Genomic DNA, 22,912 nt, shown 5'->3' with positions numbered 1-22,912 from the left:
CTCGGAGTAACATCACGGACGCGTGAGTAATTTAGTTTCTAATTTATAACGGTTTCGCGACTTTTTACGGGTCCGTGGATTATTTTCTTTTTTTTTTATTTTGCTCTCAGTTTTCTGCTAGCAAATCCGTCGCCCACGGGACAACTGAAAACCGCGCGCAATTGTTATTTTAATTTGTCCAACGAACGCTAGCCAACCAGATTATTCTCGTAAACTCCTGTTCTAAATCACTCTGGCAAAACTGTATAATTGCGAGACAGCTAGAGGGACAAGTAAAACGAATAAATAAGATTAAAACAAACGACCTTCTATTTCCCTTGTCTCGCCAACGAGTCTTTGTCTTAATCCCCTTTGTATAGTTTTTACCCTACAAACTTGTTTGCACGTAGAAATTTTCTGTTCAATTTAATTATGATATTCGAATGCTAATTTTGATAGCACGTACAGATAATCGATGTGTCGTGACATATTACGTGTATCGAGCATCGAATTAATGCACATGATTGAATATTTAATATATCGTTTAAATGTTAACGACGATGTGTGCGGCAATTTGATATGCGATGGTGTACCGATTAAACGTATAATCGTATGTTAAATATATCACTCGTATCTCATTACGCGTATGTTAGATTACACTTGTTTCTTCAATGTCTCATTAAAACCTCATTTAACGCAATATTCTATTTACGAAAAATTTGCTGCCTTCTTTGTAAATATATTGTAATATACAGGGTGTCTCACAACTATAGGTCCCTGAAGATAGGTGACGTGATTCTGAATAAGATTTCCCTTTGCAAAAATGTGATTTGAAGCTTCGTTTTCGAATTATTAAGGAAAAACACGGACCAATCAGAGCGCGAGGATTATTACGCGTTGGACTACTACGCGTCGAATATCCACGCGTTGGATATCCACATGCTGGATTATTACGCGTTAGATTACCACGCGTTGCATTACTACGCGTTGGATATCCACATACTGAATTACTACGCGTTAGATTACCACGCATTAAATTCCTACGCGTTGCATTATTACGCGTTGGATTACTACGCGTAGAATATGCACACGCTAGATTACTACGTGTTGGATATCCACACTCTGTATTAGTACGCATTGGATTACTACGCATTGGATTACTATGCGTAGGATTACCACGCGTTGCATTACTACGCGTTGGATATCCACATGCTGGATTACTACGCGTTAGATTACCACGCATTAGATTCCTACGCTTAGAATTACCACGCGTTGCATTATTACGCGTTGGATTACTACGCGTAGAATATGCACGCGCTAGATTACTACGCGTTGGATATCCACGCTCTGTATTAGTACGCGTTGGATTGCTACGCATTGGATTACTACGCGTAGGATTACCACGCCTTGCATTACTACGCGTTGGATAACCACATGCTGGATTACTACGCGTTAGATTACCACGCATTAGATTCCTACGCTTAGAATTACCACGCGTTGCATTATTACGCGTTGGATTACCACGCGTAGAATATGCACGCGCTAGATTACTACGCGTTGGATATCCACACTCTGTATTAGTACGCGATGTATCACTACGCATTGGATTACTACGTGTAGGATTACCACGCGTTGCATTACTACGCGTTGGATATCCACATGCTGGATTACTACGCGTTAGATTACCACGCATTAGATTCCTACGCTTAGAATTACCACGCGTTGCATTATTACGCGTTGGATTACCACGCGTAGAATATGCACGCGCTAGATTACTACGCGTTGGATATCCACACTCTGTATTAGTACGCGTTGGATTACTACGCATTGGATTACTACGCGTAGGATTACCACGCGTTGCATTACTACGCGTTGGATATCCACATGCTGGATTACTACGCGTTAGATTACCACGCATTAGATTCCTACGCTTAGAATTACCACGCGTTGCATTATTACGCGTTGGATTACTACGCGTAGAATATGCACGCGCTAGATTACTACGCGTTGGATATCCACACTCTGTATTAGTACGCGTTGGATCACTACGCATTGGATTACTACGCGTAGGATTACCACGCGTTGCATTACCACACGTTGCATTACTACGCGTTGGATTACCACGTGTTGGATAACTACGCGTTATCCGAAGCTGCCGTTCTCGCGTCTGCGCATGCGTCATCCCCGCGCTCTGATTGGTCCGTGTTTTTCCTTAATAATTCAAAAACGAGGCTTCAAATCCCATTTTTGCAAAGGGAAATCTTATTCAGACTCACGTCACCTACCCCCATTTCAGAGACCACACTAGTTGTGAGACACCTTATACAAAACTTATAACTACACCAGTTTCGAACCTAGTGGCTGTGCGCGCACTTCAATTTTGATATTAATCAAAATCTTGCACTTCAAGATTAATCTTTGCACTTCAAGATTAATCCTTGCACTTCAATTTTGATATTCACCGAGTGTACCTTCAGCCAAAGAAATTTAGTTCGAATACTTTTATCAATTTTTCTTCTCATACTTGTGACGTGAATTTAAATGTTAATTTTATTATCACAGAAACGCATACCTTGCATGTACGTCGAAAAGGCTAGATATTCTAGAATATCTGGTTTCAGAGTTGTGGTCGCGTTTTGTTCCTCCTGAAGGCGATCCATGGCTTCCTGCATCCACAGGACTGTGTGATAGTAATCGCGGTTATGATAAGACTGCCGGCCCAGTTCGAAACAATCGCTGGCTGTAACAACAAAGTTTCGAACAAATTTTATTTCAGACAAAATTGAAAGTTTTATTGGAAAATACCGTGTTGATAATTTAAGTCATATTGGCTGTTATTTACCTCATTTTCGCTCGAGAAATTTTCAACGAAATTTAGAAGTTTACAAGAAACAGAAAACGGTGGAAATTTGCTATGGTTAACGGTTAATTGATAGGGGTTCATTAATTAGGGGCTTGTTATTAATTTCATCCTACTCACAAAATCACTGTAAAGCAGTCTAAAATTGTGTACCTTGTGTAACAGTCCGTACAATGAAAGAGCAGTTGAAGAGCTTAAAAAGAGCTTAAAAAGCTAAGACTGAAATCTTTAAAAACGTAACAAGACCAAAATCGTCAAATAGAAAAAAATCATGAAAAATGAAAACATTCTTCAAGTATTATATTTAACAGTGAAAAGAAACTCATAGACTTCGGTTAGCATTAAAAGTATGAAGTGAAATACAGATATGAAGAGCTAATTTTATAAATTAAAGTTACTAAACCAATGTATTATATTATACGATGCTGAAGAGTGAAATTTTGATAGAATGACTCCCATAAAAAAAATGGGAGTATTAAGCGATAAAAGTTGGTCCGATTTCGACTTATTCCAGCGGGGACGATGGCTGGCAGCGTTTGATTGTCCCGCGAGTTGGAAGCCACCCTGTATAATTCATGACTCGATTATCATAATTGCATTCGCAATAACAGCGGAAGATGGAGCGAGCCGCGTTGAAAATTTGAAAGTTAAAATTAAAAAAAACAAGAAGCGAACTAAAGCTTCCGTGTTTTTCCAAGTTTCTGGCTCGGTTGAATCGAACGATCCGGTAGGATGCAAACTTTTAACGAAACTTTAAGGGTTTCTCAATGCCTCGTTACATATTCCAACCGGCGTCAAACCATAGAACTTCCTCTTCCCTTTCCTTTACTCTTTCTTTCCACCATACGAATAGCTGCCTCTGTTAATTAATTTCTGCCTATTTTCTTCCTCGCCGTTTACCACTCCCTTTGACGCAGGACGCATTCATTCCCATTTGAAGAGTCGAAAAAATACGCTTTTCAAACCTTTCTCGTTCGAAATTCCGCCGAGTAAACCGCAAGGATTTTACGGTCTAAAATAATTTTCTGTTAAATTCATAATTGTTAAACGCGATGGCCCCCTTTCAACGTAATATTTCTTCGCGCTCAACGACCCGCGGAATCGTTCGACGCGCAACTTTATTACGTAAGAACAGTTTTTGAAGGGAATAAAAGAAGTTTTACGAGAGTCGCGATGAAGTTGCGGAAAAGAAGAGTTAACGTAACGACTGTGTCTAGAATACATGCACTGTTGGTTCATTCGGTGGCAACGGATGTTGGAAAGATGCTTGAATTTTAAATCTCGTAAGAGGATTCGAAGATCGAGTACTCCGAATTGAAATGTTTCGAGAAGTTTGTGTAATAAGCGGAGAATGTTCGCCAATCCGATTCGTTTCCGTTACAAATTGTGAAGCTTGGTATTGCATTAAAAACTTCTTGCGGAACTTTCTTAAATCACTGCAAAGCACTATGCAGTATTGCACAGTTAGAACTCAAACCGTTTGTGGTACACGTGATTGTTTACTTTGCATATATCAAAGTGTAAAAATATCAGAAATCATTCAACATTTAAGCAAGTCACTTTGAATCTACTATGAACCTACTGCTGAATAAATTCAATCAGCAGCTTACCTATATTGTTAATTCTTCAACCTATTTTATACACAAACGAGTTCACCGGACACATTGGAAACTATCGTGCTGCTTTGAAGAATCATCGAGAAGAGCAGGATACAAGACACTATACAACATTATGTACACTTGGAAATAGAGATGTGGGATTCGGAACGAGACTGATCAATTTCGACCCTAACAGTACTATTAATTAAGGCGAAGATTAATGTCTCGATCAAAAACTATAGCGAAGGATGCTGGCATAAAATTGAACAGTCAAAAGAAATCTTAAACACCATTAATCTTTTTTTTCCTATTATCAAATACCCAACTTGAACTTATCAATTCAAGTTTTTCATTCACTGTTTTCATCAGATGCCTCGAAAATTTATATCCACGTGATCGAAATAAGCGAATCTTCAGCTTAGATTCGAGGTAAAAATATAGAGGGAATAAGAGTCCCAGGAGCAGATCATTTTCACTCCATTCAATATTCATCGAACTCTTTTCCCGTAGCGGATAAATGATGCAGAGGAAGGATCGAGGGAATCGTATCGACGAAAAAAATCACTCTCCCGTCGGGATGGAAAGTTGAAAACCCGTGGTAATAAAAGAGGCGGCAGGGGAGGAGGAACGCGTCGTTGGTGACATTAGAAGTTGCGAAATGGCTGCGGGAGTATCGCGGCAGCGAAATTGGCGAGAGGGTTCGTCGAAAAAGCGAGAACAGGACAGACTGAAAAAGGGAATCGCGTAAATTATTCATTGTCGGGTATCGTTAAGTACAGGTAACATCGGGAGGCTCGATGTCCCCGTCGATTCGCAACGTTTTCACCCCTATCCTTAACCCGGATAAATAATTCACCGCAAAGAAGCTGCGAAAGCTTTTCGTTCCCTCTCTCTTACTCTTCGGGCTTTTTTTCTTTAAACTGCTAATGCGATAACGAACTGGTTCTCTCATGGTGGTACATTGGTAGTCGATGCATCAAAGCTCCTTAGAGAATTAGGATCAAGCTATTCTCTCGAGTAAATAATTTCTTGCTATAGTCAAATATCAATAGTGGTATTTACAAATAGAAATTTGGAATCTAGAGATATCGAAATATAGAAATTGTGAGATCTAGAAATAATCTAAAGATTTGAGATCTCGGAATATTTTAGGGATATTCATATATCGAGACTGAGGTATATTGGTATGTGGTGATGTGGAGTTGCAGAAAGAATGAAATGTAAAGTTACAAATTTCTGAATTTGAAAATGTGTTGGGAGTATTAACGAAATCGAAAGTTTCGGCAGTAAATTCAGTGTAATGAGCCGATTTAAAACGGAGGAAAATGATGAGATGAAGCCGCGATGCAATCTTCATTTCGCAAACATAAAATGTTGGGGGAACAGTAAAACTCTAGCTGAAAAAACTCGTCTCAGATATTCATTAAAGCCCGCTTTCGCCGCAGTGTTGATTTTCGCGAATAAAGGCTGGATGTTGAAATTAGGTCCCGCGATTACGTTTACAATGCGCGCGTTCAGAAAACCTTCTTATAATGTTAATCTCGAGGCTTTGCGAAGGATAATCCGTAAAATCGCGCAGCCAATTATCACGATCCTGCTTATCATTAACAAGAGAGGCCAGTTTTACGAAAAGCTTAAGTAGTCGAAACACGAAATTTTGTCGAAATTACAAAATCAATTAGATGCTTCCACGATTATATCACGATCTGAATCGATGGATGAATTTCAATGGACTCTCGGTATTCAGCGCACACCTTCGAACGAAAGAAAGTTAATTCTTATCCGAGTACTTTTCTCCTGCTATTCTTGCAGAAAAAGAAAAGTCCCCGATTAACGTGCTTCTTTTCTAAAAGTAGAAGTGAATCTCTTGTTCCTTCGATTATTGTAACTATTGACCTGTACCATTGACGGTTCAATAGTTACAACAGAAAGCAATACAAAGGATTCAGGAACGATTCCTCCAAGAATTGTCATCGTTGCTCGCCGATATAAATACAGAAAGGAAAAGAAACGAAAGAGAAGGTCGAAAAAGTACGAACCGCTTAATCCTGTGCTGTATTGAACCCCATTCAACACGCCCCTGGCGACCTGTGCGGTGTCGAGTTTGTACGTGTCCTGTAGCCTCATCAAAGCGACAGCGGCGCCATTAAGGTCCTCGTCAGTTGGGAATTTAAGGTCGCTACGTGAGTTGGTGATATTCGCGACGAAAGATTTGCCCACGTCCTGCGTTATCAGCTCCTCGACACGTTTCCAATCGGTGGTCAGTCTTTTCACGAGCAGATAAGCGTTGATTGGATTCGACAGGTACTGCTGAATGTTCTTCGACGCTTCCTCGTGCTCTCTCGCGTAATCCTCCACGTTTCTGAAACAACCAGATTCCCTTCTTTTTACTCTCCTCTCCATTTTCTTCGTACGATTCCACTCGCGATCTGACGAGAAAATCAAATTCGGAGCTTTAACCGGAAATCTTGGCTAAATTTTCGCCCTTATGAAAATATCAGTAAATGGAGAAATGGGTTATTTTTAACTTGGTAGTCTGTAAACAATTTTCTTTAGTGTTACAAGACGTCTAGCCTCACAAGACCTACTCATATTAATAAATAGAATATTTGGTGGACTACAAACAATTTCTTTTAATTCTACAAGACTTCTATTCTTATTAAACCTATACATATTAATAAATAGACAACATGGTAGACTACAAACAATTTTCTTTAGTGTTACAAGACGTCTAGCCTCACAAGACCTGCTCATATTAATAAATAGAATATTTGGTGGACTACAAACAATTTCTTTTAATCCTGCAAGACTTCTATTCTTATAAAACCTATACATATTAATAAATAGACAACTTGGTAGACTATAAACAATTTTCTTTAGTGTTACAAGACGTCTAGCCTCACAAGACCTGCCCATATTAATAAATAGAATATTTGCTGGACTACAAACAATTTCTTTTAATCCTGCAAGACTTCTATTCTCATAAAACCTGCACATATTAATAAATAGACAACTTGGTAGACTACAAACAATTTTCTTTAGTGTTACAAGACATCCAGCCTCACAAGACCTCCTCATATTAATAAATAGAATATTTGGTGGACAGCAAACAATTTCTTTTAATCCTGCATGACTTCTATTCTTATAAAACCTGTACATATTAATAAATAGACAACTTGGTAGACTATAAACAATTTTCTTTAGTGTTACAAGACGTCTAGCCTCACAAGACCTGCCCATATTAATAAATAGAATATTTGCTGGACTACAAACAATTTCTTTTAATCCTGCAAGACTTCTATTCTCATAAAACCTGCACATATTAATAAATAGACAACTTGGTAGACTACAAACAATTTTCTTTAGTGTTACAAGACGTCTAGCCTCACAAGACCTACAACAAGACCTGTTCATATTAAAGTTTGATTCGATTAAAGTTGGCCACCGTTCAATCCCATCGTTCAGAGTTAAAAAGGAAAAACAGATTTAGGTGAAAACATTTGAAGTCTAGCATTCAAAGTTTCATTGAATTTATCGATGGCTACCAATCTATGTAAAATTCTGGTTCTCCGATAAATTATCGTGCACTCGGGTTTATATTCCATTAAAAGTAAAATGAACCGGGAAAGTGAATTAATCGGGTCGACAGAAAGCGATAAATCAAGGACATTAGCAGGCGTAAGAATCGGAGGGAGATATCGGTCCTATCTAGGTTGGAGGAGGGTCAAAAGGGAGAATCGTAGAGGAATTAATCAGATCCCGTTGGATCTGCATGCGAGCCACGCGCCTCTCCCATCGGACGACGTATTATTACGTCGAGGAGGGATGGCCAGTTCCCTGTTGGCTTTTCCACGCGCTAGAACGATCTTCGCGAATTATCTCTGTCCCTTTAGGGACGGAGGAGTCCGACTGGTCGTTATCTACGTCAGGCAGTTATTGCCTATTGCACGGTGGCCGGCAAAATAGAGAACAGGACTGAATAATTCCCTCGTCATCTTGCCAAGTCCTTTGTATTTCTCTTTAAACCCCGGAAACCAGCATGAGAAATCGTGCACGAGCGTTCGGGGATTATCGGTCTTTGTTGGAAAACGCGATCGTAAATGGATTCAGGCAAATGGAACGTCAGGAAACCCTAAATTGTTTCGACGATACTGACAAATTCGATGTATTGCGGGTCAAATATCGCTTACTCCGGTTAAAGACAATTGTACTCCCACTACTAAATATTTCAATTCGCCAGTTGCAGAGTTTGTGCATTCACGAATTTTTAATTGGAATCTAGGATTTCGACGCTTTGAATTAGAAGGTTTTGACTACAAATTGAATATTTATCGTATTATTTTTAATAGCGAATAAGTTGATTAAGTAATGCTTACCGTCTGGAAAGATTCAAAGATTTTAAACGATTCGGGATATTATGTTTAGCCAACGCGAAATACCGGCACGTAAAGTACGACACAATATACGATCAACGAAACGAAAAAGCTTTCGTGTTTGCGAATCGCAGAGTCAATTAAACGGCGAGCGAAATTCCCTACAGCCTCTCCTCCTCCCAGGACTAATGTAAATACGTAAAACGCGCGAGGAAATGGCGTGAAATAAAACGGTCGTTGTGCGAAGTGCCGTGGAAAAATGACAGCGGGCAAATGTTCCTTGAATCACGAGGAACATCTGCTCGAATGCAGTAAAAGGCATAGGTTGCAGAATAAAGATAAAAGGATTTTAGCGTTTAACCAATCAAAGATTATGTTTAGAAGCGCGTATAAAGACGTACTTTCATTTCGATAGATATGTAGATGGTGACTCAAATTTAATGTGTGGTCGTATAACATAACTCGTGGGAATACTATATGTGGTTATATAGCATGTGGCGATATAATATATGACTCAATGCATGAATTCAATGCATAACAAATGCTATGTGTAGCAATGCGACACATGGCCATACAACGTATGGAATTATAACATGTGATGTGCGATGCGCGGCTATATAGCAAGTGGCGATATAACACACGACTCAATGCATGAATTCAATGCATAACAAATGCAATGTGTAGCAATGCGACAAGTGGAAATACAACGTATGGAATTATAACATGTGATGTGCAATACGCGGCTATATAGCAAGTGGCGATATAACACACGACTCAATGCATGAATTCAATGCATGACAAATGCAATGTGTAGCAATGCGACAAATGGCAATACAACGTATGGAATTGTAACACGTGATATGTAATGCGCGGCTATATAGCAAGTGGCGATATAACACACGACTCAATGCATGAATTCAATGCATGACAAATACAATGTGTAGCAATGCGACACATGGTAATACAATGTATGGAATTATAACACGTGATAACACAACGCACGGCAATATAGCAAATGGCGATATAACACACGACTCAATGCATGAATTCAATGCATAACAAATGCAATGTGTAGCAATGCGACAAGTGGAAATACAACGTATGGAATTATAACATGTGATGTGCAATACGCGGCTATATAGCAAGTGGCGATATAACACACGACTCAATGCATGAATTCAATGCATGACAAATGCAATGTGTAGCAATGCGACAAATGGCAATACAACGTATGGAATTGTAACACGTGATATGTAATGCGCGGCTATATAGCAAGTGGCGATATAACACACGACTCAATGCATGAATTCAATGCATGACAAATACAATGTGTAGCAATGCGACACATGGTAATACAATGTATGGAATTATAACACGTGATAACACAACGCACGGCAATATAGCAAATGGCGATATAACGCGTGGCAATTCAATGCATGACAAATACAATGTGTAGCAATGCGACACATAGCAATGCAACGTATGGCAGTATAATACGTGATAACACAACGCACGGCAATATAGCAAATGGCGATATAACGCGAGACAGTACAACGCGTGGAAAATACAACGCGTAGCAATGCAACACATGGCAATACAACGTATGGCAATATAAATACGTCATAACACAACGCACGGCGATATAGCAAGCGGCGATATAACGCGAGACAATTCAATGCATGGAAAATACAACGCGTAGCAATGCAATACGTAGAAATACAACATATGGAAGTGTAATACGTGATAATACAACGCGCGGCGATATAGCAAGTGGCGATATAACGCGTGACAATTCAATGCGTGAAAAGTACAACGCGTAGCAATGCAATACGTGGAAGTACAACGTATGGAAGTTTAACACGTGATAATAGAACGCGCGGCGATATAGCACGTGGCGATGTAACGCGTGACAATTCAATGCGTGGAAAATACAACGCGTAGCAATGTAATACGTACAAATACAACATATGGAAGTGTAATACGTGATAATACAACGCGCGGCGATATAACGCGAGACAGTACAATGCGTGGAAAATACAATGCGTAGCAATGCAATACGTGGAAATTCAACGTATGGAAGTATAATACGTGATAATACAATGCGCGGCGATATAGCACGTGGCGATATAACGCGTGACAATTCAATGCGTGGAAAATACAACGCGTAGCAATGCAATACGTGGAAATCTAAGGTATGGAAGTATAATACATGATAACACAACGCACGGCGATATAACGCGTGACAATTCAATGTGTGGAAAATACAACGCGTAGCAACGCAATACGAGGAAATACAACATATGGAAGTATAATACGTGATAATACAACGTGCGGCGATATAGCAAGCGGCGATATAACGCGAGACAGTACAACGCGTGGGAACTCGATCTATAGCAATATAACGCGTGATCAACACAACGAGTAGTAGCGCAACGCGCGGCGATATAATATGTGGCAATATAACGCGTGAAAATATGACACATATCGAATGCAACGCGTGGCGAGTTATCGCGTGACAATCTCCTGAGTGTCACTGCAACGCGTAGTATTACAATACGCGGCGATATAACGTGAAAATATTACTGACATAAAATTTTGGTACAGCACATAAGTAACCCTAGAAGGCGATGTAACACGAATAACACGCGAGAATGTAACTCGTGGCCATATATCGCGTGGCGACAGAACGCATACCTCAGACAAAAATGCAAGGTATACTAATGCGCGCAATCATCATTCTCGAAGGAATGAAGCAATCGCTTTAGTAGGCATTTACATCGGTAAAGAATGCGAAAATGTTGGCAATATTTTAAGAAAGTAATCACCCCGAAGCAGAGCATACAACGCTCATTCTTATTTATTCGTGTCAAGTTCTTGTGTACACTATTTGTCATTCTCATTGTCCACATTTATCTATATCGTGTGACTACGTACATTTGGTGCATACAGTTTGTATGACAAATAACTTTGGAACACCTTTTGTTGCCGTGAAGTGTAGGGTAACCCCATAAATTGTCCGACAGAACTTGCAGCTTACTCTATTTGGACGACATACTTTAGAAAAACACTTCCACTCTAACCGTTCCACCCTCTTTGCAAACTAAACTAGTTACACTCGTTGACGACCTACAGTTTGTGTACGTACATTAATTAACACGAAGTCTACGCGGAACATTCTCCAATTCGAGCACAGTTTATTTAACGAATGAAAATGAAGGAAACATTTCGACGAGTGTATGACGAGTTTATTTTTTGTACGAACCTTTAATTAATATACGTTTGGTTGGCAACTCATTTTACGACCTTTACAGGAGACTAGTTATATCGCCGTGAAAGACGTAAGTACAGAAGAGGTATATTTAATTTCAGGGGTACGTGTATAAAATTTTTCATTCGACTTTTCGATAATTCATGAAAATCGCAGTCGAAGCACTTTGCATTTTCCAGCTGTTTAAACTCGTCGTACATTAACGATACAATCAAGCGCAAAGCGAGAGATTATATCGATTTACTACCTCGCAAAATAAGAAGCGACTTACAGTTGGACGAATTTCCAATTAAGTACAAACAGCGATCGCGTGAAAGTAACACTGATAGATCGACGGATAGAAGGAAATAAAATGAGAGAGGAGAAAGAGATTAGAAGGTATAATCTAGCAGAAAAGGCAGGGCGCGAAAGTGAAACAGAATCAGGATCTGCGGTAGAGAAAGAGGCAAGGAATAATCAGATGGACGATAGGAAGGACAATTTCATTTCGAGAGTCAGAATGTGTTCCGCGGATCAGAGATTCTCTAGATGCTAGGGAGATGGTTGAACGCGTTTTCTTTCGGCTGTCGTTTTATCCGGTCATTCAACCGGAGAGATCGAGAACAGTGGAAGGGCGTAGAAGGGCCATTTGCGTGATCGGTTCGGTCGAGATAACGAGGGTGGGTAACGTTCATGCAAATGCGATCGAAATGGAAACGCGGCCGAAACAGAATGCTTTATCGTGACTTTAATTCGACGTAATTCGTAGCGGATATGATGGCCAGCATCCGATACAAGTCTGATTGATTGACCGGATCGCAACGTTCTCCAACAGATTCGCGTTATCGCTCGGCATTCTTGCGCTGCAAATGGAGTTGCAGATTATCGGCCTGTGGATAATCGATGCCGGATATTCCCCAATTCCACGATATCGTGGCACGCGTTCTTTCGATCATGTATCCTTCGATTTACACGGTTTCGCTTTCGGACCTTGAAAAAAAATCAGTGTGAACATTTCAAGGGTATTTTATATTTTTAAATATGCAAGGATATTTCATATTTTTAAATATGCAAGGATATTTTATATTTTTAAATACGCAAGGATATTTTATATTTTTAAATACGCAAGGATATTTTATATTTTTAAATATGCAAGGATATTTTATATTTTTAAATATGCAAGGATATTTTATATTTTTGATCTCTTAATTATGAAGCTTTTACCAAATTGACTTTTCATATTTTCCTAATTAAATTGAGACGAAACTCGATTTAATTTGGGTTACATTTACTGATTTAATTCGACTTACACGGTTTCGCTTTTGGACCTTGAAAAAAAATCAATGTGAACATTTCAAGGATATTTCATATTTTTAAATACGCAAGGATATTTTATATTTTTGATCTCTTTGTTATGAAGCTTTTACCAAATTGACTTGTCATTTTTTCCTGATTAAAGTGAGATTAGATACCATTTAATTTGGGTTACATTTATCGATCTAATTCGACTTAAATGGTTCTGTTAGGTACTTATTTTTTATGTATACAGTCAACGACGTCAGTCATGTACACACATAGTCAGCGACATCAGTCATGTATATAGTCAGTGACATCAGTCATGTATATAGTCAATGATATTAGTCATGTGCATAGTCAGCGACATTAGTCATGTACATAGTCAGAGACATTAGTCATGTACATAGTCAATGATATTAGTCATGTATATAGTCAATGATATTAGTCATGTACATCGTCAGCGACATTAGTCATGTACATAGTCAATGATATTAGTCATGTATATAGTCAACGACATTAGTCATGTAGGTACATAGTCAATGACATTAGTCATGTATATAGTCAACGACATTAGTCATGTAAGTACATAGTCAATGATATTAGTCATGTACATAGTCAATGACATCAGTCATGTACATAGTCAACGACTTAGTCATGTAAGTACATAGTCAATGACATTAGTCATGTACATAGTCAATGACATCAGTCATGTACATAGTCAACGACTTAGTCATGTAAGTACATAGTCAATGACATTAGTCATGTATATAGTCAATGACACCAGTTATGTACATAGTCAACGACATCAGTCATGTACATACTCAGCGACATTAGTCATGTGCATAGTCAACGACATCAGTCATGTACACACTCAGCGACATTAGTCATGCACATAGTCAACGACATCAGTCATGTACATACTCAGCGACATCAGTCATGTAGATACTCAGCGACATTAGTCATGTACATAGTCAACGACAACTTTGACTCTGATAAATACTTAGGAATGTAAAAATCGTTGTTATGTTTCACATTTTAATTAAAGGTTCGATATCGATTAGGTTGTCCGAAGACAGGGAGACAAAGAAAAGTGGCAGGGTATAAACGGAAGGTCGGCTTAATGGTGGTTCTAATTAAGATAATACTTCAGGGGATTTCATCTAGGCAAGTCGAGAGGGGAAAGTGCGCGAAAACCGCAGGATACCATAGGACATCGGGCCTGTGTCCTTACGGGTATCGTAGAGCGTCTCCACGGAGTTGTCCTGCGGCTCGTTTGCCCCAATGGAAGCAATTAAAATAATGGCGAGTTTCACGGCGACGAGCTCCTCCGACTGAACCTCGAAAGTGGCAGACTCGTGCTTCCATTATCTCGCGCGACACCCTTCGCTCTAATCGATGCAATCGGAAAAGATCTGCTAACTTCCTTTCGCGTTTCTTCCTTGGAAACTTTGTTAGGCAAACAATGGTCTTCTTTCTAAACGTCGTAATTTGGTGTTGCGTGATGCTATTGCGTGTTAGGAACAGTGGAATAGATATTTCGATCGATGTAATCAGACTTACTGGCGTGTAATACTCGCATAATGGGATAACAAACATTAAATAGGAAAACTAAGGATAAAATGTAAATTAACGACACGAGTACTTAAATTAATTTTAATAGTTCACTTTAAACCACAGAAAAGATAGAATCGAATTGTATTAAATACTCGATGCTTTTTTTTCCAGATCGTGGTTGATCAACCGAGGATGCACGACCGGATATAATTTGGGTAAGTCGTTTCCTGTATTTCGAATAAAATTCTGGAGAAGGTGATTAAGTACAGGGCCGTAGTTGCATTTAGCGTTTTAGAGTATCGCGGAAGTTTCTGTATTGTTCTCTTGGTCCTAAGTACCTCATTTGTACTTCCATTATCTTTGGCGTAGTAGCCTGTTGCGGGAAAGCCGGGATAAAGTATGGTGACGCGAAATATTTTAACGTTTACTTACATTTTACTGCGTGTATGATAACATATTAGGTTGCTGATATCAAAGATTTATTTCAACATTTGATATCTGAAGATGATGTTCGAAATTAAAAATTGTTGAATTTATATAAAATAATTGTTCATTTTATTAAATTTTAATAGTTAATTGTATTCAATTTTAATAGTTAATTGTATTCAATTTTAGTAAACCCTCAAGTTTACAAATTTAGAAACATTTTCACTAAAAACTTGTACAACTTCAATCTGCAAACTTTCAAGTATTAACAGCACCCCTTCATTTCCAATTGCTACAGTAATTACAGCAACATAAAAAGAAGCAATATAAATAAACAGCATCCATCAGATCAGCGTCAAAAGTAATTGAAATATTTTAAATCGAATTTCGCCTCTAAACCCGGGAACTTTAGCAACTCTGATCGGCAATAAATTTTCAAAAAGTTTTCACCCAGCGAAAGAAGCAACGAACTATCATTGATTCATTGTAGTTTTGGAACGCTTGAAAAGCTTTTAAATTTACTGGCCACTAGGTTGGTAGAAATTTCGATCCGACACCTTTAGCAACGTTCAATGGTATCACGTTTAACACCGATAACGCGTAAACCAAATTCTATTCATAGACCGATCTGTTCCCAAAGGGAATGTACTCTGAAAGGGATTAAAATATCCGCGCACAAAAGTGGTCTGTCGTTCTGAACGTTGCGTTTCACAAAACTGTTCGACATTTTCCGCGTTCAATTATTTAACAAATGCTTCGCAATTTATTCGTGAAAATTTTCGTTTAATATTTAACTGCATATTGTATTTTCATGTTGGGCATATTGATCGTATTGGTCTTATTGGTCATGTGGTGATATTGATCATATTGATCACATTGATTATATTTATCATATTGGTCATATTGGTAATATTGATCATATTGATCACATTCATTCATATTGGTCATATTGATCACATTCATTCATATTGATCACATTGATCATATTTATCATATTGGTTATATTGGTCATATTGATCACATTAATTCATACTGATCACATTGATCATATTTATCATATTGGTCATATTGATCATATTGATCATATTGATCACATTGCTTCATATTGTTCATATTGATTATATATATCATATTGGTCATATTGATTATATTGATCATATTTACCATATTGGTGATATTGATCATATTGATCACATTCATTCATATTGATCATATTGGTCATATTGATTATATTGATCATATTGATCACATTCATTCATATTGATCATATTGGTCATATTGATTATATTGATCACATTCATTTATATTGTTCATATTGAACATATTGATCACATTGGTGATATTGATTATATTGATCACGTTGATTATATTGATTATATTCATCATGTTGATCATATTGATCATATTAGTCATATTGATTATATTCATCATATTGATTGCATTGATCATATTGATCATATTAGTCATATTGATTATATTCATCATATTGATTGCATTGATCATATTGTTCATATTGTTCATATTGATCATATTGACCATATTGAACACATTGATCATATTGATCATATTGACTACATTGATCATATTGTTCATATTGTTCATATTGATCATATTGACCATATTGAACACATTGATCATATTGATCATATTGACTACATTGATTACATTGATCATATTGAACACATTGGACATATTGATCATATTGAACACATTGGACATATTGATCATATTGACTACATTGATTACATTGATCATATTGAACACAATGAACATATTGATCATATTGATTCATATCGTTGTATCATTATCAACAGCAACTTTAAAATTGTCTAGTTAATTTTATTTCAATACAGATTTAAAAAAAGCACCTTTTTTCAAAAACTTTTTAATAGAAAGGTTCCACGTAAATTGCAGTGGAAGAGTTATTTCAGAAAGCACACCTTACACAACCGAACACCCTGTATACGTGGTTCGCAACGAAAGGGTTAATAATGTAGGAAAGCTACGCTCTCGGGACCCGATAAATTATTCCTCGCCATTAGATCCCAAGAGAATTATTCGATTAAATCTTGATTCAGCCGGGACGCGATCTTCCGCGTACATCGGCCGCGACACGTACTCACGGCATCGTGCAGCCGCGCCGATTTTGCTTCCTGCCGAGTACCACGAATCCTCTTCGCCCCTGTGTTAATCAACGTACTTACCAGTGTCGTGGAATAATTGACCGAGTCGGGGACATCACTGGATGGAACACGCGTCAGCCGTTTTTCGACGCGGTTTCCGACGCCTGTGAATTCACTCGACGCACTTCTGTCTATTCGACGCAACGAACTCGGAAAACGAGACCTTTCGTTGCCCTCGTTATCTCCCTGCTTCTCACTTTTATCAATGACATTCTATTTCTTTATTCGTTTTATGTTCGGGGAAGGTTGTTGAAATAAATATATTAGGAGATTTAATTAATTTACTGTATTTAAATACAGGTATCGGGAAAGGTTTATATGTGCGATGCAAAATTATTGAGAGACTGAGAGACAGAACTGAATAGATAGATAGACTAAATTGTATAATACTTGTTGAAGGGATGGACAGGAACTATTTGGACGAATAGGAAGTTGAGTACTAGCGAGAAACTTGGGTCCTATGCGCCATCTAGTCGCGATAGGTGTGAAACCGCTACACTTCAATTTTCCAATATTGCAAACTGTAAAACTTTCTGAACTCTCTAAGACCCTAAATCTCCAAGTCTCAAAGTCCCCAAATTTCCAAATTCCCAAATTTACGAATTTTTGAACTTCGACCATTATAAATTCCCAAATGCCGAAATCTCGTTCGATTCAATCCGTACACGACGCATCATAAAACACGAATCATACCTGTTGTTTGCGTTACACATTTCCAAACAATGGACTGATCGTTTATATTTCTCCTAGCCAGAAACAATAACGAGTTCGTAGAATTTCGAAAACACGATCCGTAATCGAATGAAAACATTTGCCGGCAGAATTTCGAGATATTTCGCGTCGCATTATTTGGTTGAATCGATTCGCGTTCGAAGCGATTCTTCGAAAACAAGAAACGATTAATGAAACTCGAAATGACGTCGAAACGAAACGCGGTTGCGATTTAAATTGCAAAGCCGCGTTTTCACGGATAATGTACGAGGCGAATGATTTCAGATACGAAGAACGTTAGTCACGAAACGCGCTCGAAATACAATGAAGCCAGAAACGGTGGTATCTTGATGAAGGATTCGCGTGAAAATATCCAAATTTCCTCGGATTTTCATACAACCTGCTGTACGTTATATACAGCCGGGAAACTCATCACGGACCTTTCCTTTTTTTCTTCGAAAAATCTAAATCTCGATGTTATGCTAATTTTGCAATAACCCGCGAGGCGTGACGTTGCTCTTCTTCCCTTATCGAATCTGCATTCAAATTCTTTTTTTAATAAATTTTTTCAAAGCCAGTTGAATAGTTGAATTTTTATATCGCTTACTAATTAAATATTTGTAAGTATACGTAATTTATGTATACAAAGCGTACGCGCTTTACTGTGATGTTATTATATTGCTTTTTGGTTTCATTATATATAAAATGGACTTCGTTCTGGCTAAAGACTCTGTCATTATAGAGTACTTTACACTGACTGTAACGCTTGACTGTCACATTGAAGTAATCGACAATTTTATTAAATATTTTAACTTTGAAGAAACTAAATATTTCTGTACCTTATTCTATTTATTATTTCAAGTACAATATTATATTTATTAATACAAGTATTACCAGTTAAGTAAGAAGAAGTTCTTAACGATATACATAAAAGATATGTGGAAATTTAAGCTTCATCCACATATGCATAACATGGCAATAACTTGAAGAATATGCTATACATGTCACATATGTCCCCTGCGTATTACGAATTGTTTAATGGATTTTGCAGTCTAGAAGACAAGAGAGTAGGTAATTTGGAATGGTAAATCATCGTTTGTGAAAGTTGCAAAGAGGGATCGAGTGGTTCTCAATTAAGGCGGGAAATTGGAATCGATAAAGTCGGCGGCTATACTCGCTTCTGGCGAGATTTCTTTCGTTCGCAGACAGTTCGATGCTTGGCGGAGTATCCAATTACAATTGGATCGCGATTCGATCGCGATATCAACTTGGTGGCGGAAGATAGGGACATCCCCGACGCTATTGTCCCCGGGACAATACAATGGCCACCGACGTGGACGCCTTTCACGCTCCGTTATCTCTCGTCGCGGGGATCCAACACTTTCTCCCATTTTCGCCCTCCGATGTCACGCCCCTGTCTTCAATCGCACCCCTTCTAAACTGTTTCACTCGTGTTTTGTTGCCTAACTTTCCCAACTGCCTTTCAATTTACAACCTTCCGTACGAACGCGCACTTTCACTCGTTATTGTTTGCTTTATCGATTCCTTGCTCATTTTTAGCGCACTCGAATATGTTCTCTACATTTTCTGCATGTTATCCTTTTCGAAATATTCGTAAAAGTAAATTTTACATCTGACAAAGACATACTCGTTTACAAAGCTATCTTATGAACATTCAGAAGTAAATGTTGCACCTGACACTCGTTTACAAAACTACTATCTTGTGAACATTCAAAAATAAATTTTGCACCTGATACTCCTTTACAAAACTATTATTTTTTGAACATTTAAAAGTAAATTTTGCACCTGACACTCGTTTACAAAACTACTATCTTATGAACATCTAAAAGTAAATTTTACACTTGACACTCGTTTAGAAAACTACTATTTTATGAACATTCAAAAGTAAATTTTGCACCTGACACTCGTTTACAAAACTACCATCTTACATCTGAATAACCAAATAACTCCAAACACTTCCCATTAAAAAATTAGTGCAACATATTCGTCATGGAAGTTCGCAAACAACACAAATGAACAGTCTATCGGTCATTAAATGAATTTCTATTCCGTGACCAGACTCCAGACGCGTCGAAGTTTAAACAAAATTTTAATCAAATTCCCATTCAACGTCGACGACGCGACAACAATAGAATTCAGTTAATGTTCTTCCAACTTTAGTTATTAAACGTTCGAACGGTTCGTTTCCTTCTATCCTCCCATCAAATTTTCTCGAAGAAGACCGTTACGTAACTTTCTCTTTACGCCAGGTTCGCAGGTAAATGCTTATTAACCGAGTAGCAAAAACATTCTTCCGACTGTCATCTTTCGACAGGACCGAATTTAACGCATTGTTAATCGACTGAAGTCACTGGTTATTATTTCTGTAATTAAATTTGAAAGTGAAGTCTAAATGAACTTGGATATATTTTATTTATGTACGATGAAACTTTGTTCGTGTCTTCTTTTAATAATTTTTTTGATGCAATTGTGCAACAGTTACAGTATCCGTAACTCATCGAAAATCTCTTCAACATCATAGAAATATTTGTAACGCTATTACAATAAAGCGAACGAGAGAATGTGACAGAGAATGCTTTTACATCCTAAATTACTCGAAGCTTTGAAAACTGAAATAGTTAATTCGAGTGTAAACACGTGGCAGTCAGTGAACACTGTTTTGAAAATGCGAATCAACGATGTGTTAAAATCGAAGTGGAATCGAGGCTCGGTAAAGGTCGAAAGGATGTATCGATTCGACGGTGGACCGCTGTTAGTCACCGTAAGTGACGAGGTGTCGTATAAATTAGCCGAATAAACGAGCCAGGTGCGCTTGACTTTGTCCGTTCACCTGACATTCGCAGCTGCGACGAATCGTGGCTGGCTTACATCCTGCAGCCGCAATTCGGGTCCACTCGACCCCGCAAGTGGAAACAATTAGATTCGGACAACTCTCCTGAGCATCAGCCTCGTTTGCTCTTAATGAGTTCCGATTAACTTCTCCGGGATACTATTTACTCGATATACATACTTTATGAATTTTCAAAGTTTCAAGCTTTCAACTTTTCAAATAATAAATAATTCGTGTACGTGTAAATTTGCAAATGCGTCTAAATATACATCATGTACATCTAAATTTCCAAATACATCTAAATAAACATCATGTACACCTAAATTTCCAAATACTGAAAATTCCTCAACGAAATTTCATATGAATCGAATATAAATTAAAATCGAAATATGAAATTGACTTGATTCGAACTGAATATAAACATAAGATCGAAGTAAACACGAAATGAACAAAACTTCATTTGAATATAAATACGAAAATTTCATAAATTCATTATATCGGTACGTATTTGGATCAGCAAAAGGAACATCCATCCCGAGCGCGTGAAACAACTGATAGAGGCGCAAAAAACGTTTCCTAATAATTGACTGATACGTAAGCCGTCGATGGGACGAGGTGGATGAAAACGCGCGACACGGAACAGTGCAGACTCGATTAAAAAAGTGACCAAGCCCCGAGTACACGTCCGTATCGTGCACATTTGCATCGCGCCCGAGGGAACACGTTGGAGGCGCGATAACGACAGTTCTTTATATTCCGGCTCCGTTCAATAACGAATCCTCTCGTTAGCGCGATTTCAACGTTTTCCCTCGATCCTTGCTATCCCCGTTTTCGATCACGCTGGACGCTCTTCGCCCATCTGACACCCTTATTTTGTTTTTCCTGCCCAACCCAATACCGCCGTACGCGACAGATTTTAATTACCGATATAAACCACCCACCGATCCAACTGTTTCTTTCCTTCTCTTGCTTTCTTACAAGGAAAATACTCTGACTTATGGCAAATTGCCAGCACTGCGTAAACAAATTTTTTCAGGTTATAATTTTTCGGGGTAACTCTCAAATCTCTATTTTATTAAATTCTTAAATTTTCAAATTTCTATGTTGGCAACTTTTAAATTTTTTAATTTTTATGTTGACAATCTCTGAAATTTACAAACTTTAAAGCTTCTAGTATTCTCAAGTTTTCAAATTTTCAAATCTATGAACTTCATTTATATTATTAAATTTGTATAACGTTTGTATTATATTTTCATTCTATTACATTATTTTTGCATCACATATGTATTATATTATGTTTCTTGTGTTATATATTTGTATTTCATTATATAATGTCTGGATCATATTTGTATTATATTTATATTAAATTATATTCATGTTGCTGTTATATTTTACATTTGCAGTTATGTTATGTATTATCATATTATAAGAATAATGCATCATATTTATATTATATTTATATTAAATTATATTCATGTTGCTGTTATGTTTTACATTTGAAGTTATGTTATGTACTATCATATTATAAGAATAATGCATCATATTTATATTATATTTGTATTAAATTATATTCATGTTGCTGTTATATTTTACATTTGCAGTTATATTGTGTATTATCATATTATAATAATAATGCATCATATTTGTATTATATTTATATTAAATTATATTCATGTTGCTATTACATTTTACATTTGCAGTTATATTTTGTATTATCATATTATAAGAATAATGCATCATAATTTGTATTATATTTATATTAAATTATATTCATGTTGCTATTACATTTTACATTTGCAGTTATGTTGTGTATTATCATATTATAATAATAATG

At 37.4% G+C, this 22,912-nt stretch overlaps 1 protein-coding gene and 1 long non-coding RNA gene across 5 annotated transcripts in view; one reads left to right on the top strand and one right to left on the bottom strand.

Moving 5' to 3' along the window:
• PH4alphaEFB (prolyl 4-hydroxylase subunit alpha-1) overlaps nucleotides 1-22,912 on the bottom strand; it is a 386,407-nt gene that overhangs the window by 6,629 nt on the left and 356,866 nt on the right. For all 4 annotated transcript variants that reach the window (XM_076542175.1, XM_076542177.1, XM_076542183.1 and 1 more), the window contains 2 exons: nucleotides 6,477-6,799; nucleotides 2,552-2,719 (listed from right to left, as the gene is read on the bottom strand). In XM_076542175.1, coding sequence (XP_076398290.1) covers nucleotides 2,552-2,719; nucleotides 6,477-6,799 — 491 coding nt within the window. The remainder of the gene's footprint in view (nucleotides 1-2,551; nucleotides 2,720-6,476; nucleotides 6,800-22,912) is intronic.
• Nucleotides 1-22,912, top strand: part of LOC143263971 (uncharacterized) — a 72,133-nt gene that overhangs the window by 8,974 nt on the left and 40,247 nt on the right. The window contains exon 3 of the long non-coding RNA XR_013037257.1: nucleotides 15,079-15,122. This is a non-coding gene — a long non-coding RNA (uncharacterized LOC143263971). The remainder of the gene's footprint in view (nucleotides 1-15,078; nucleotides 15,123-22,912) is intronic.

This window comes from Megachile rotundata, chromosome 1 (genome assembly GCF_050947335.1).
Source record: "Megachile rotundata isolate GNS110a chromosome 1, iyMegRotu1, whole genome shotgun sequence".
Classification (NCBI taxonomy): domain Eukaryota; kingdom Metazoa; phylum Arthropoda; class Insecta; order Hymenoptera; family Megachilidae; genus Megachile; species Megachile rotundata.
The sequence above is the reverse complement of the archived record's forward strand: the minus strand, read 5'-3'. Positions and strand labels throughout refer to the sequence as shown.